General features: G+C 44.9%; 2 protein-coding genes across 2 annotated transcripts; one reads left to right on the top strand and one right to left on the bottom strand.

Moving 5' to 3' along the window:
- Positions 1 to 32: 32 nt before the first annotated feature.
- LOC123450011 (palmitoyl-protein thioesterase 1-like) lies at positions 33 to 3,314 on the top strand. The gene is made up of 12 exons (XM_045127406.1): positions 33 to 248; positions 342 to 426; positions 527 to 578; positions 704 to 724; positions 851 to 904; positions 1,044 to 1,094; positions 1,363 to 1,425; positions 1,816 to 1,881; positions 1,981 to 2,019; positions 2,447 to 2,569; positions 2,721 to 2,813; positions 2,910 to 3,314. The coding sequence occupies exons 1-12, from the start codon at positions 146 to 148 to the stop codon at positions 3,153 to 3,155; spliced, it is 996 nt and encodes a 331-aa protein (XP_044983341.1). The 5' UTR covers positions 33 to 145; the 3' UTR covers positions 3,156 to 3,314.
- Positions 3,315 to 4,263: 949 nt separating this feature from the next.
- LOC123450010 (protein ARABIDILLO 1-like) lies at positions 4,264 to 13,575 on the bottom strand. Its single transcript, XM_045127404.1, has 12 exons — positions 12,064 to 13,575; positions 11,806 to 11,964; positions 11,643 to 11,720; positions 11,420 to 11,551; positions 10,723 to 10,850; positions 10,509 to 10,596; positions 10,070 to 10,164; positions 8,887 to 8,950; positions 8,074 to 8,249; positions 7,323 to 7,544; positions 4,986 to 5,070; positions 4,264 to 4,718 (listed from the first exon to the last, which is right to left on the bottom strand). The coding sequence occupies exons 1-12, from the start codon at positions 13,378 to 13,380 to the stop codon at positions 4,542 to 4,544; spliced, it is 2,721 nt and encodes a 906-aa protein (XP_044983339.1). The 5' UTR covers positions 13,381 to 13,575; the 3' UTR covers positions 4,264 to 4,541.
- Positions 13,576 to 15,006: the final 1,431 nt, after the last annotated feature.

The following is a 15,006-nucleotide window of genomic DNA, read 5'->3' as shown; positions in this document are numbered from 1 at the left end:
ACGATAATAATCTCGTGCTGATGATTGAACAAAAAGTTGAAACTCTCATCTCGCGAACTTCTTTGTCTGAAACACCGTCCAGCGTCGAGCCACGCGGTCAATCTCAGCAGGGAGCGACGTCGTCCCGTCTGTCTCTCTGGGTCCCATGCCGCCGAGACCTCCGCTTCGCCTCTCCGGCGCCGGCGCCGGCGCCGCCATCCTCCTCCTCCTCGCCACCGCGGAGGCGGTGCCCTTCGTCGTCCTGCATGGTCGGTCCACTACCCTCACCTACTCTACTCTGCTTCCCATCCATGGCTTCCTGATTGGTTGGTTGACTGATCGGTTCGCGATTCGAGCTGCAGGGATAGGGGACCAGTGCGCCAACCGCGGCGTCGCCGAGTTCACCCGCCTCCTCGCCGACTGGTCCGCCGCCGACGGCCACTGCCTGTACGACCTGCTCCATCTTCTTGCACGCCATCACCCGCTTGCCCCTCTGGCATCTCATCTCCTAACTACAGTTTGACTTGTTGTGCTCCCTTGTGTTCAGAGAAATCGGAAGCGGGACATGGGACTCCTGGCTCATGCCTCTCAACCAACAGGTCTGCTTCTGGTTCAACAAGCACAGTTTTTCTCACGTTTGTCTCTACAAAAACCATCTGAATCTTTGTTTTTCATAACCGTTGTCAAATTCACTCGCTGTTATTTTCCCTTGCAATGTCAACAGGCTCAAGTCATTTGCAACAAGGTCAGGTGATCGATTCGCCGCTTTGGCCGATGATGATGTCTTTTCCTCTGCTGCATGCTGGGTCGATAGATACATAGTAATCATCCCTGCCTGCCTGCCTGCCTGTATGGTAATTTGTTTTTGCAGGTGAAGGAGATGAAAGAGCTGAGCGGCGGCTATAACATCGTTGGCCTGTCTCAGGTAGTTTACATGTTCATGTCCTTCTGTCATTTTGTTTAAGAAAATTAGTTTTTCAGCTAAATGATACTGTGATTATTACGCTGGTTCTGCTCTAGTTTGTGTCACTCTTCGCTAAATTCTTCGTTATGTCCTTTCACAGGGGAACTTGATCGGTCGGGCAGTAGTCGAGTATTGTGATGATGGACCACCGGTGAGTTGCTTTTCAAATTGTACTGTATATACAAGAGATACAATAGATGGCTTTCAGACTTACAGTGCGAAATCTGGATGCTTGTGAATGTGTTGGGCCTCAGTTCTCATGTCTAACATGCCAAGTAGCACTAGTTTTTTTTCCCAAAATCATTCATACAAGGTCCTACTTTTTTAAACTTTCAATGATGAGCAGGCCTCACGCTTTGCAGAGATTGCTATTTGGGTTTTGTGCAGTAAGTTAGGTATTCTGATACTTCTTCTAACAGGTCAAGAATTTCATCTCGCTCGCGGGGCCTCATGCTGGTACCGCTTCCGTGCCGCTTTGTGGTGTAAGTTAATCTAATAATTATCTCCAACTAATATCCAGTTTGTTGTGTCAAGTTTTCAACCAACAACTCAACAGCAGACTGGCAAATTATCTAAGAACAGATAGCTTTCTGCTCTTTCATGGGTTTCTGATGACAACTATATATTAAAGGAATATATTGTAGAGGTATACGCTAATGCCATTCAATATTTAAACATCCTATATCAGCTCATGCCAGCCTCAGCCCTGAGCACTTGCAAGATGTTTGGACAAATCTCTGACCCTGAGTGCAACTACCAGTATTGTAGTTATTTTAATGTATTATAATGTCTTCAGTTCAGTTCCCCGTATCCCCCTTCTAAAGTCTGATTACTGTAGCTACCTCCTAACATTGTATGTCTCTTTTCTGCAGTCTGGTATTTTCTGTATTATTGCTGATGCCCTGATTAAATTGGAGATCTACTCAGACTATGTACAGGTACTGGCGTCTTGGCTTAGTCATGTCCCAAACTCTAGTCCGCAGTATTAATAAACTAGAGATTTTCAATGGAATAACTTGACCCGTGGTGGATTACAGGCACATCTTGCACCAAGTGGTTACATCAAAATCCCAACGGTCAGTATTATATTGCATTTCTTCAGGTCATCGTCCCAATAAACAGGAATTCATCTTTATGTTATTATAGTTATTATCATTTACAACCGAACCTGCACTTTTTTGAACTTTCAAATTGCTTGCTGTGCTGGTCAGTTAGGTGTTATTGGGAATTCTGTATTTTCCTTTCAGAAGTGTTTGATAACCATGTTATAAGCATGCTAGTTTCATGTTCTTAGATTTGTGTATGACGCTAACTCGCAATCAGAAGAATTTTATGTAGGTAATCTTAATGTGTGTTTAGCTTTCAACTTTTACTTTTCTTTCTTCACAGAATGGAATATCGTAAAAACCATTGATTGGTCTTTAACCATAAATCCTGGAACTAAACCAGAGCAGTATTCAATGCTATATTCTGAGCCACTGAAAATGTATACCGTCGTTCCAGGATATGGATGATTATCTGAAGGGATGCAGGTTTCTTCCGAAACTTAACAATGAGATACCAGGTGAAAGAAATGCTACCTACAAGGAAAGGTTCAGCAGCTTAGAGAACTTAGTATTGATCATGGTAAGGTTGACAAAAGCCTAAAATTGCATCTTGATCCACGTTCAAAGATTACATGTTAGCATATATAGTGCACTGTATAAGTTGGCAAGAAATATCAAAATGTACTTCACCTATGATGCCCTTAACTATTTCCCCCTAATATCATGTGCAGTTTGAGAATGATATCGTCGTCATACCCCGGGAAACTTCGTGGTTTGGTTATTACCCTGATGGAGCCTTTGAGCCAGTCCTACCTCCTCAGCAGGTAGAAATTTTATCTTCAGTGTTGGAACCAGTGACGCGGCTTAGCGACTCGATGATGTTTCGAGGCGATTTCTGCTCACTAAGATTTGGTCTGCAGACAAAGCTGTATCAGGAAGACTGGATCGGTCTGAAGGCCCTGGACGAGGCCGGGCGAGTCAAGTTCGTGTCGGTGCCAGGAGGCCACCTGGGCATCTCCAACAGCGACATGAGGAAACACATTGTGCCTTACTTGAAGGACAAACCATCTGCCTCCGCTTCGCTCGCCGCCACCTGGCACGCCATCGGGGAGGCGCTCGGGCTGATGGGGAACGATGTCGGCGTCCTCCTTCAGTCCTCAACATGATGATCCACAATCATGTTGTCAGGGATATATAATGTTGGATGGTGTACATGTCATTCTTTGTTCAGGCTTTTGGTTGTAGCGTCGCTTTGTAGAAGACCACATCAACTGTAAAAACAAAAATCAAAGGTTAAATGTCAGGTCCTTAATTGGCTTTATTCACATGATTTGCTCATTTTGGTCTTGTATACACTTTGTTGCCTGTATTTTGGAGTTCATGATTTGCAATCTTCTACATGCCTAGTACTACTTGACAGCAGTGGTTTTAATTATGACTTGCAAAATGCGGCATGGTTCTGTTTATAGAAAAATGCCAAATGGAGGCAATTTCAAATTCATTTTTTTTTACTTTTCAATTTTTTTGAAAAAACTACACATATAATACCTGCAATGTGTATGTCTGAAATTTCAGGATGAAATACCATGAAATGCAAGGTGCCAAGAAAAACATGGACTTAATGAACACACATGTGCTAAAAAGGCACATATTTGTTTTTTTAGCTCTCAATTTAACGTATTTTGTCTAACACGCATGTACATTATGTATCTATCTATCCTTATATACATGTACTCCCTCCGTTCCTAAATATAAGTCTTTTTGACATTCCAATAAAGGACTACATACGGAGCAAAATGAATGGATCCACACTCTAAAATATGTCTATATACATCCGTATGTAGTTCAATAGTGGAATCTCTAGAAAGACTTATATTTAGGAACAGATGGAGTATATATTATTCAGAATTTTTTGAAACTAACAAGTTTGAATTTTTTATTTTTCAAAATTCCAGCCTCCACGAAGCTCAGCCTCCAAAACGCCCTACTCATGTTGATAGCTTCATTCCTAAAAAATATATTTTCTAGGTCTAACAGAGACGATAGAAAAATATATCAACAAATTAGTTTCATTCAATTAATCATGAAATACATTTTCGTACCACATACAGCCTAACAGTGTATCTGTTTTATCTAATGAATAAAGTGGGTGGTGTTTTGATTAAAAAACATGCTTTCTTTTATCTAGACTTGGGTCAAATGTAGATTGGTTTGACTTAGGACAAAGCAAAACCTTCAAATAATTTAGAGTTGGCTGCAGCTGAAGTCCAAATATACCGCAAACACCTCATAAATTAGCTAGTGCACTCATCCATAAGATTATCTTACACACTAGGCAATTTTACTTTACTTGCTTTTACACACAAAATCGCAAGCACACTCAGCGGAAACAACAAGATGCCAACCAAGTTCTCTGAAGAGTTGCCAAAATTCGACGACGATAGCCGTCATGTCGTCTGGTTCATGCCAAAGCCATAGATATGGGGGAATAAATATGTCAGCTGCTCTTCTCCACCATTAAAGTAGTAATACTGTTTGCTCATCCTTTGCTTCTATGTTGAAGGCCCTGCTTGGTGGAGCTCCAAATTCCGAAGGACGATCCTTGCGAAGATCTTCGCTTCGATGGGAGCTGTTGCCGCAGCTGCTGCCCACCTTAAGACTCGGGATGCCCCAGCTTTCTGAAGTAGGGTTGCGTGGTGCACAGCATGCCGACCGGATGGCATAGTGAACTGCACGCATCATTAGAGACAGTTAGTCAGGGGGATGCAGCAAGTATAACAGCAGGGTCGGAAGAAGTGTATCACAAAATGAAGCAACTAAGGGTACATGGAAACAAGCATGAAGGCAGGTTTGGATAAACCATTGATCATTTGCTTCAAATCATGTCAAATATCAAGGAGCGCAACAAAGGCGCTATGCCAAGGGCTAGAAACAGAGGCATGTCTAAACATATATGCATGCATCCCCACCATAAATCTGAATATACAGGAACCAACCTGAAGCAGGGCAAAAGCTGCACAAGCACGAAGAACTGATGAAGGATTCCGTAGCGTGTCAACAAACCTAGCAATCTCAGCTCGGCTGAAGGAAGTTAAAATTAAATTAGTATTATCCTGTGTTTTACTCAAAATCAATACCTACATCGTGCCACAAGCTCAACAATTATGCAGATAAGAATATAAAGAAATCACAACAGCCCAACACATTATCACACAATAACTCATCCAACAGTAGTCCACATTAAGCATGGTCCAACACATTATCACATGATAACACTCCAAACAAATAGTCCACATTAAGCAGCTATGTGCTGCACCGACACAGCATTCGGAAACATAACTAGGCTCTTTCCACTACTCAGTGCATTCCTGAACCCAGTGGCGGAGCCACAAATTTTCTGGAGCCTGGGCAAGTTTGAGCCTTAGGGTGAATCAAAAATTCGATGTTTCAAAGTATAACATATAAAATGACACCAAGTTTCTGAACCACAATTCTATTTTCTATGTTCGATATGAGGAGGATACTCACAATTTTTCTCCCTCTTTCCTTGAACGTGCTCAACACGTATTTTAGGGCGGAGCCAGAACTCTTTTGTTTCCGATTACACTCTATTCACATTTGGAGTGTTTGGTCTATTAACCCCAAACCTCCTCATATATGCATTATATGATTTAAATTTTGAAGTTAACATCAACTATTCAGAACAAATCTTTAGACAAAAGATTACGATTATGAAGGATCATCACCAATGACCAATTACCCACACCCTGACCTTAAAATTTAAGCCCTAACAAGTCTCTCAATCTTAAAATCAGTTAGCAACCTCATCTAATTATGAAGGAAGGGATAAGCAGGCTATGATGCAAGCCGTTCCTCGAAATATCCCACGGATCCGCTACGGCTCCACCCTAGGCACACACCCTCTAGCCTCCACTTGCGGTTGATTCGTCTCCATCTCTCATATAGACCGAGGATGAAGTTGTCTCGAACAAGAATAGCCGAACATGATGTGTTGCGGAGTGATGGAGCGATCGACCGATGGTGTCCCGTCTCGATTAAACGAGTTTTGCTACACCCATGGGTAACTACTGAGCGAAGGGAGTTAGGGAGTGATTTGACAGTGTTTAATTGGACATTAATGGGGTGGCCGGCCCATCCTGGAATTCAGAGGCGTCGTTTGGTTAGTGTGAAAGCAAATTTCGTCCGTTCTAAAATAAGTGTTGTGCTTCTCGTGCAAATTGGAACTAAAACCACGTCTCTTATTTTGGATCGGAGGAAGTAAAAAAGCTTACTTCTTTTTAGAGAGAGTGAAAAGGTTATGTTTTTTCATTTTAGTCCGTTCTAAAGTAAGTGTCGTGCCTTTAATTTAGATTTAAGCTAAACTATGATAGTTATTTTGGAATGAAAGGAGTAAAAAGCTTACAAATTTTTTAGAGAGACTAAAAAGCTTCTAGCATTTTTCCGAGTAAACAAAGCAACAGCCGATGAGCCAAACCACATGCTTAGCTTAGCTAGTCCGTCGCAGAAGGAAAACGCACAGGTAAACCATGATCAGCCCATTAATCTATTAAATATTAGTCCAGCTACTGGTACATGCATGTCTAGTAGGCCTTCTCGTTTCATGAACTGAGCAAACGACAGCCAATTCGGCCACGGCTGCCCAGGCTACTGGTACATGCGATGACAAATTTTCCCGTTGTGACACGGCCATCGCTAGCTTGTGTGTAGGTAGGGAGCCCGGGCAAATGCCCAGGCTAGCCGGGCGTTGGCTCCGCCACTGCCTGAACCTAGCCAGCCCATCGGTACCCATCCTCTTTCCTGCTTTCGTTTCTCCAGACCATATGTAAAAAAACTAATACTAGCAGTGCCGGCTCATAGCAGAACCTCAACTCCTGACTGATATCACCGACAAGACAGCCACAAGCAGCAAGCAAGTTTCTGAAGATATTGACTGACCAAAGTTTTAACAAACTTGTTTCGCCCTCAACTACATAAATAAATGTGCTTATTTTGAGCCAAACACATTTGAACTTTAAAGTTACTGTTTCAAACTTCCCAAATCTCAACGGATTCGTCCGTCTATTACGGATGAGCTCTAAAAATGTCAAAACTAGCTTCGGTATGGTCTTTAAGTAAACAAATCATTCCGCTGATCCTTTTGCAGTTTTAAACATGGATAGTAAACCAGAACTCAGATTGAACTAACAAATCAGAGAGTTATATCAAAGGAAGATGTCTTGACATAACTGTCTTCATTTCATATTTGAGTTGAAAAGTCAAAGGCTTAAGCTTCAGGGCTAGTTGATACTATTCAAAGGAATACAAAATCAAACCTGCATCTAAGATGTCCAGCTTCTTGTATAAAAAGTGCTTCAGCAACCTGAGATAACGCTGCTGCGCCTGAGGATGAAGCAGCCGTAGAAAACATTTGTGGATCGGAAAAGGTTAACACAAAGGCTTCTATATGCTTAAATGCCAGCCTTCTTGCTCCCTCAAATTTTACAATTTTGGAACTACCCTGTGAGGATGTCCCAACCAATGCTACCTCATCCATTCTGCCAGTCAACAATTCAAGATTAGACCATATATAAAGTACACACTTCTATTTTAGCTCTTTCTGCAATATCTCAAAAATCTTTGTTGAGACAAAGAATATATACTATTTCAGCAGCTATACTACTGAAATTTTAGCAACATATCTACAAGCAGATATGGAGACCATACTGTCAATTAATACTAAGAAAGAAAGCTCACTCAGATTGCACAGAGGCATAAATTGGAAGATACCATCTAGTGTGTGAGGGAGGGCCACATGTCAATGACACATTCGGTGGTGTTTTCTAACTTAGATCTTTGCGAATGGCTTTATACTGGCATGTAGCATCTAAGGTCGTCTGCTTTTCAGATATTAAAACAAGCAGTGCAATCCATACAATACAAGGAAACTTCGTAAAGAAAACTTGCATATACTTCAGCAAATATATAGTAACATATGGGGAAAACAACTGAACCATGGTACGTTTTGGCATGCCTTGTACAGCTTAAGCAACATGAGGGAGAAGCAATGACACAAAAGCAGCGTACCTTCCATCAAACATATAAGCAAGGGTTAGTGCAGCCATGAACCGAGCCATTTTTGAGTGTGATGATGAGCACAAATGCACTAGGACAGGTACACCGCCTTCTTCAACTATGCGGAGAGAATTACAAGAATAGAAAGCAAGATTCCACAGTGCACCAGCTGCAGTCTCATGAACAACCTGTAAAAATAGCAAGTAACATACCTTGAGAAAAATGAAGTTTTTCTTGTTTGCATGCTTAGCTTACAAAGGATGTACTCCTCTGTAAAGAAATATAAGAGCGTTTATACATCACTAATGTAGTGATCTAAACGCTCTTATATTTCCTTACGGAGAAAGTACTAGATACAGAGGATGCAAATCTATATGATAAAGTACCATTAGAATCACATAAGCAGCAGAGATTAGTCAACCTTAACAATGAACAAAGGGCATCATCGAGATTCAAGAAAAGAGTATTATGGTGGCAAGAACTTAATCTTGACTTTACTTACAATATTGATCAAGAAATCAGCTACATAAAGTTCAGATGAAGAAAATTAGATCAAACAGGATCACAAGCTTCAAATAACTGGACCAGAATGAAGTGCACGATCATAAGACTGCTCTCAGAAGCTCAACACAGACCTATTGACAGAAGAAGAAACTAAGCATACGGTACACTGCACTGGTGCATTATGTAGTGTGCATGATACATCTGGTGCATTGAAGCAAATAGAAAATAAAAGAACATGGTTTTGTTTAAGTCTATGTCAGTGTTTATATTGTCTTTATATAAACCAAAACACTGGGTGCATTGAAGATAAGCAGCGCTTACTTCAACCTCCGACTGTGCCAATGCAATTAGAGGTGGAATGCCACCTTCCCTTCCAATAGCAATGCTGAAAGCGAAACAGAAACGTTAGCAGCAGGAAAGAAAATCGGTAACTGTATCATGCAAAGCACTTCCAATCCAGCACATCAAACAAAACGCGGAAGAGTTCAAAGCAAACAATGAAGCTTATGCTGAGAACAACTATTAACTAAAGTCTCTGCGAATTTATTATTATTACATAACTGTCATCTCTGTTAAGCTTCATGCACTAACCAACGCAACCAAAAGTTCGAACTGATGGAAAGGGCTAGGCAATCCACATATACACTTCAACACCCCCCCTCACGTGTAACGCGGAAAGTCAACACGTGGACAAACTCAGAGGTATGGCTCAAGAGGCCTATACGTGGACAGATAGGGGGCGGCAGCAATTTCTTAATAAACTGCGAAAGCCAGGACTTGAACTCAAGACATTAGGCTTTGATACCATGTTAAGCTTCATGCACTAGCCAACGCAACCAAAAGTCCGAACTGATGGAAAGGGCTAGGCAATCCACATATACACTTCAACAATCTCTACCCACCTTAATAGTATAGCATCTTTACTCCATTTACTGTACAAAGAAATTAAGATATAACAAAATACATGCACATAAGTGTAATAGATGCATATGTTGTATCGTATGCTTATTTTCACAACATGATCTATGTCATTCATAGTGAGCTCATATATATGCTTACCTTCACTCTGCATATTTTTAGTTTTTTCACCCGCTACTTCTTGTTGTTCATAAGCAAACTAATATTTGTCCACCAGATCATACTGATATTCTTAATGTTTTTTTTTTGTACAGATATATTCCAAAAAATATGAACTAAATCCTGAAAAATCACCCTCATGCAAACACCATCCTGCATCTTGCATTGCAAGACTTGGACTCAAGAGATCAAGCCAAAACAGAAGGGGCAGCAGGGTCCGGGGAAGGGTCCGACCACTTTGGGTCTATTGTACGCAGCCTTTCCCTACATTTCTGCAAGAGGCTGTTTCCAAGACTTGAACCCGTGACCTCATGGTCACAAGGCAGCAGCTTTACCACTGCGCCAAGGCTCCCCTTCATCAAGCCAAAACAGAGTATAAAAAAAATCCAAATGCACGATTATGCCATCAATTCAGTTATTCAGTTACCTGTTAGCTTCTGAAACAGATAGTCCCCACAGAGCACCCGCAGCTCTCTCCTGAAGACCGTCCGAAGCATTTAAACATTCTTGACAGAGCGAGACCTAAACACCATTTGTGTTAAGGAAAGAAATGTTTCCTATTATAAAGCATATAAAGGGTGATGGGCCAGGTGAGTTTGCTGTCGGTGCAAAGCAAGGAGAGATAGGGGGGGAAAAAGGTGGTTCGTGCTTCTCTTGCATATTTTCTCAATTCTTCAAAATAACAAAAATGGCAATATGTTTTTTTTCTCTTGAAACACGTCCATTATTCTTCAAAAATTTGCTTAGGTCAAAATTAAATCTAGATTTTACTTTAACTCAGCTTGCTCTATATGAGAGATGTCACGTATATGCATATGTAAAAGAATAAGAAATTCGCAGTAGATGCAGCGAATATAGAGCCATACCAGAGCTTGAACACCCCCAGCAGAAGCTATGGGTTCCCGATTTCTATCATCAAATGACAAGTTCCACAAAGCACCAGCAGCTTCTTGTCTAATTGATGCATGAAAAATAGCCCAATTGTAATTTGCGATTTGTCGCAAGATTCAAGGAGAAATATGTGACATATAGTACAAAAGCTTGGCAGATCAATGTCGCTTGACTAAAGCAGAATTATACCTGACACCTTCACTGGGAGAATGTGTTAGTTGCACCAAAGCTTCAAGAGCACCTGGTTCCTGGCCAACCGCAGCATTATTGTTGTTGTTGTCTCCATGTGCAGCTAAATTAGCTAAAGCTCGTGCAGCCTGCATGCAAAATGATACTCGAGTTATTTACAAGATAACCCAACACTGAACTAAATCAGATTGCATATTTAAGTGAAAATTGTTATGTTCTAAAACAAGAAGAAAAAATAAAAACGGTACAGACTTGGGATCTCATTAGAAGATTCAATTCTGTCAGCACAAAAAAAAAACAATGTGCACAACAAACAGTGGGAACAGCTCCTCTGGCCTCAGCAAACATAAATCCAATAATTATTATCCACGCAGCCCAAATTTAGATGAAGAAGGCCAAAACAGTTTTGCAATGTGTTTTTATCCTTATTTTGTAAACACCAATTGTAGAGGAAATGTGTAAGCATGCACTCACTCATTACAGCTCTGGACAGTGCAGACAAGACATAAATTTTTAAAAATAGTGCAGATTTAAGTGTGTCTAACCGGCCAGGCACGTATGCTGCAGTTTCTGACTAAGCTTATTCGGCTGAATACAGGGGGGCTAGGGTAGATTTAACTAATTTGACAAAAATGGAAGATGTAGAAGCACTAAAAGCAAGGTATGTGTTATTCATTAAAAGCAAGGTATGTGTTACCTGCTCTAAAACCCCTTCAACTTTGCAGGAGCGAGCAAGCGTAACCAAGGCATGGATGCCACCAGCCGTTGCAACCTCCAAGCTACATTTGTCATCAGCAGCAAGATTTGCAAGTGCACCAGCAGCACGTTCCTGTAAAAAGTTATGACAATTAAAAAAAAACATCTATTACAAACTGAATCAACACAACATATAAGGTGAAGAATTTTGAGACAGTCCTTACAAGCACTCCAGTTCCTGCAGGCCATCGAAATATAAGATCAACCAAAGCTTTTATCCCACCAGCCGCTGCGATAGCCACCTGATAAGAAATTGAAATTAATCATCATACCGGACAAGAAATGCCGAGGGTAAAGCAGTTAGAAACAACACCGAGCACTCACAACCTTGTGTTCTTCTCCCACTGACAGATTCCACAGCCCCCCAGCAGCCTCTTCAGCAACCAGACGGTTTACTGACTTTGCCATGTTAGTGAGTATGGCAATACCTCCCTGATCTGCAACTGCTTTTGCAACCTTAGGGTTCACGGATAAGTTGGCGATCGCCTGCACGATGACATCAATATGCATAACAAATTATCAACACTACTATAGCTTGAATATTGACACCACTATAGCTTGAATATAACTGTAGAATTCAAAAACCTTTGCAGCTTCAGACTGCAGAGTCTCCCTGGAGCACCTTGCGAGATCCAACAGCATTGGTATCCCCCCTTCGAGCATCACAGCCTCGGACCTTGCAGGGTCCACATTGGTGTTCTCATCATCGATAACCGCAAATGTCGCGAGCGTGGTGGCCGCCCGCTCCTGCACATCTTCCTGGGAGCTCTTGAGCAGGGTTAGCAGCAGCGCAGCGCCCTGGTCCAGCCAAAACTGGTTCATGCCATGTGGGTTGGTCTCTGGAATTCGCAGGAGGGACTGCGACAGGACCCATTCGAGCCATGTTATGAGCTGAGACACCCCATTGCGCTTGCCACTTAAAGAGCTACACTCATCGAACACCACAACGTCCTTGACAGCAGTGTCTGGACACAGCGGGGCGGCATCGGCGGCGATGAATTTAGAGACGGTGCGGTTGATGGTGAGCACGAGCTTGCCCCTGGAGTTGGCGAAGGCGGCGGGGCTGTGCGCCTCTTCCTCCTCGAGGGAGGCACAGTTAAGGGCGCATATGAGCCTGAGGGTGGTGGAGTGTGTGATGAGGCGGGAGACGGCGCCGGGGGAGACGTCGGTGCGGGATACATCTAGGGCGGAGAGGGAGGGGAGCTGCGCCCAGGACGCGGATGCGGTGGCCCACTTGATGTTCTGGCAGCCGGCGACGGAGAGGAAGCGGATGGATGTGAGGCCGGCGAGAGCAGGCTCGTCGAGGGCGAGGCAGTCGATGAGGGCCAGATCGTGGAGGAGCGGGCAGTGGCGCGCGAGGTCGGCGAGGGCGTCGGCGGCGACCTCGCGGAGGCCGGAGAGGCGGAGGCAGCGGAGGCGCGGGCAGCAGAGGGCGACGCTGCGGAGGGCGTCGCTGGAGATGCGGTCGAGCGGGTCGGGGCCGATGTGGAGCTCGGCGAGGCCCCCGTGGCGCGCGGCGAGGACGGCGAGCGCGGCGTCGGTGAGGTCGCGGCAGCCGGAGAGGCGGAGCGAGCGGAGCCCTGTGGCGCGGAGGAAGGGGGCGGCCTCCGCGGCGGCGCGGCCGGCGAGGCGGAGGCTGCGCAGGTGGGGCGCGCAGCGGGGCGCGAGGGTGGCCGCGGCGGCCGGGTCGAGGCGGCGGAGGTGCAGCGCGGACCAGAGGCAGGGCGAGGCGGCCAGCGCCCGCCAGGCGCGGCAGGTGGCGGCGAGGGCGGCGCGGTCGCGGTAGCCGAGGCGCGCGAAGAGGTGCAGCGTGGCGTCGTCCGGGAGCGCGGTCCAGTCGAGCGGGCGCGGATGCGCCGCCGGGCCGTCCCTGGCGGTTCGGCGGCGCAGGCGGCGCGTCATGGCCGGGCGGGCGGAGGGCGGCCGATCCGGCCCGGTCAGCTGGCTCCCACGCTTCCCAGTACAGTGGCGTAGCCTAGCTAGGCGAGCTCGGGCCGACCCCGGGGCGAGGGAGGGGGGGCGGAAGGGGGATAGGGGAGGGGAGAGGAGAGGGACGGCATGGCCGACAGGACAAGAGAGAGATTCGGAGGAGAAGCACACCCCAACTAAATACTGCACTTGCCACTCAAAATTATACGTACTATACTCCACTACACTGCACAAGTAAATTCTGCAAAACCCAAATGAAATCCTACATAGGAGTATGTGTGTGTAGGGTTTGTGCTAGGATTTTGAGTTTTTCTTTCTTTTATTGCGAGGAAAACTTCCGACCTAACTATTCATCGATTATCAAGATAGTACATAGAACATCAAAAGTGAAAAAAAAAATACATTCGGATCCGTAGGCCACCTAGCGACGCCTAGAAGCATTGGAGCGAGCCGAAGGCATGCCGTCGTCATCGCCTCTTTCTCATCAGAGGCGGACAAACTTTTGTTGTAGTAGGCAGTTGAGAAGTCGTCGTGCTAAGACCCCGTAGGATCAGGGCGCCAGAGTAGCAATCGTCGCGATGAAGATAAATGTAGATTGAAAGAATCCAACCTGTAGACACATGAGCACGGAGAAACAAAGACCGGATCCACGTGGATCCATCGAAGACAAACACCAACCAAATCCCATGAGATCCGTCGGAGACCAACCTCCACACGCCCTTTGACGATGCTGAAAACACCATCGGGACGGAGGCTAGGCGAGAAAAACCGGTGGCAGTGTTGGCAGGAAGCAGGAGTTTGGATGGAGGGTACGAGGGCCGCCCTTTTTTTCCTTTGGCTAGGATTTAGAGTTCTTTGTATGGGAACTTTAACTTTTAAGCATGTGTTTTTTCCCGTGTTTAGTTACATTTTCGAGCTTTGTTCATGCTATTTTTATATCATTAGTATATAATTTTCCCATCTTTTTGTGAAAATTTGTGTTGGAGAACGTTGCATAGAAAACAAATATTTTCCTACGTGCAAACACGATCTATCCATGGTGATGACCATCTACGAGAGGAGAGATTGAATCTATATACCCTTGTAGATCGCTAAGCGGAAGCGTTCAGGAACGCGGTTGATGTAGTGGTACGTCTTCGTGATCCAATCACGAACCGTCCCGCGATCTCCCGATCAAGTGCCGAACGGACGGCACCTCCGCGTTCAACACACGTACAGCTTGGTGACGCCTTCACCTCCTCGATCCAGCGAGCGATGATGAAGTAGCAACCCGAGTCCTCCGACAGCACGACGACGTGGTGAGGTGTTGGTGGTGACAGCTCAGCAGGGCTTCACCGAGGGGTATTTGGAGGAGAGAACTACGAGGGAGAGGAGGTGCAGCGTCGTGGCAAGATTGTCGTGTGGCTGCCCTCGCTCCACCTCTCTATATATAGGGGGGAGGAAGAGGGGAGGGCGCCCTAGGGTTTCCCCCTAGGGGCCGACGGACAAGGGAGGAGAGGGGTGGCGGCTAGGGTTGGATGCCCCCTCCCACTTGGATGCCTTGCCACCCAAGTTGGGCTAGCAGCGCCCCCAAGGAGGAGCCCACCCCTCCTTCGGCCG

Source organism: Hordeum vulgare, chromosome 4H (genome assembly GCF_904849725.1).
Source record: "Hordeum vulgare subsp. vulgare chromosome 4H, MorexV3_pseudomolecules_assembly, whole genome shotgun sequence".
In the NCBI taxonomy this organism is placed as follows: Eukaryota; Viridiplantae; Streptophyta; class Magnoliopsida; order Poales; family Poaceae; genus Hordeum; species Hordeum vulgare.
This window is presented reverse-complemented; position numbering and strand designations above follow the sequence as displayed.

Bases quoted from the DNA above. Each gene is read 5' to 3' on its own strand.
- LOC123450011 (XM_045127406.1), top strand. From the start codon at position 146: ATGCCGCCGAGACCTCCGCTTCGCCTCTCCGGCGCCGGCGCCGGCGCC. The intron at 1,426-1,815 runs GTAAGTTAATCT...TCTTTTCTGCAG, and splicing joins CTTCCGTGCCGCTTTGTGGT to TCTGGTATTTTCTGTATTAT. The intron at 2,814-2,909 runs GTAGAAATTTTA...TTTGGTCTGCAG, and splicing joins CAGTCCTACCTCCTCAGCAG to ACAAAGCTGTATCAGGAAGA.
- LOC123450010 (XM_045127404.1), bottom strand. From the start codon at position 13,380: ATGACGCGCCGCCTGCGCCGCCGAACCGCCAGGGACGGCCCGGCGGCG. The intron at 11,721-11,805 runs GTTGTGAGTGCT...ATTTCTTATCAG, and splicing joins CAGTGGGAGAAGAACACAAG to GTGGCTATCGCAGCGGCTGG. The intron at 8,951-10,069 runs GTAACTGAATAA...TTTCGCTTTCAG, and splicing joins TCTGTTTCAGAAGCTAACAG to CATTGCTATTGGAAGGGAAG.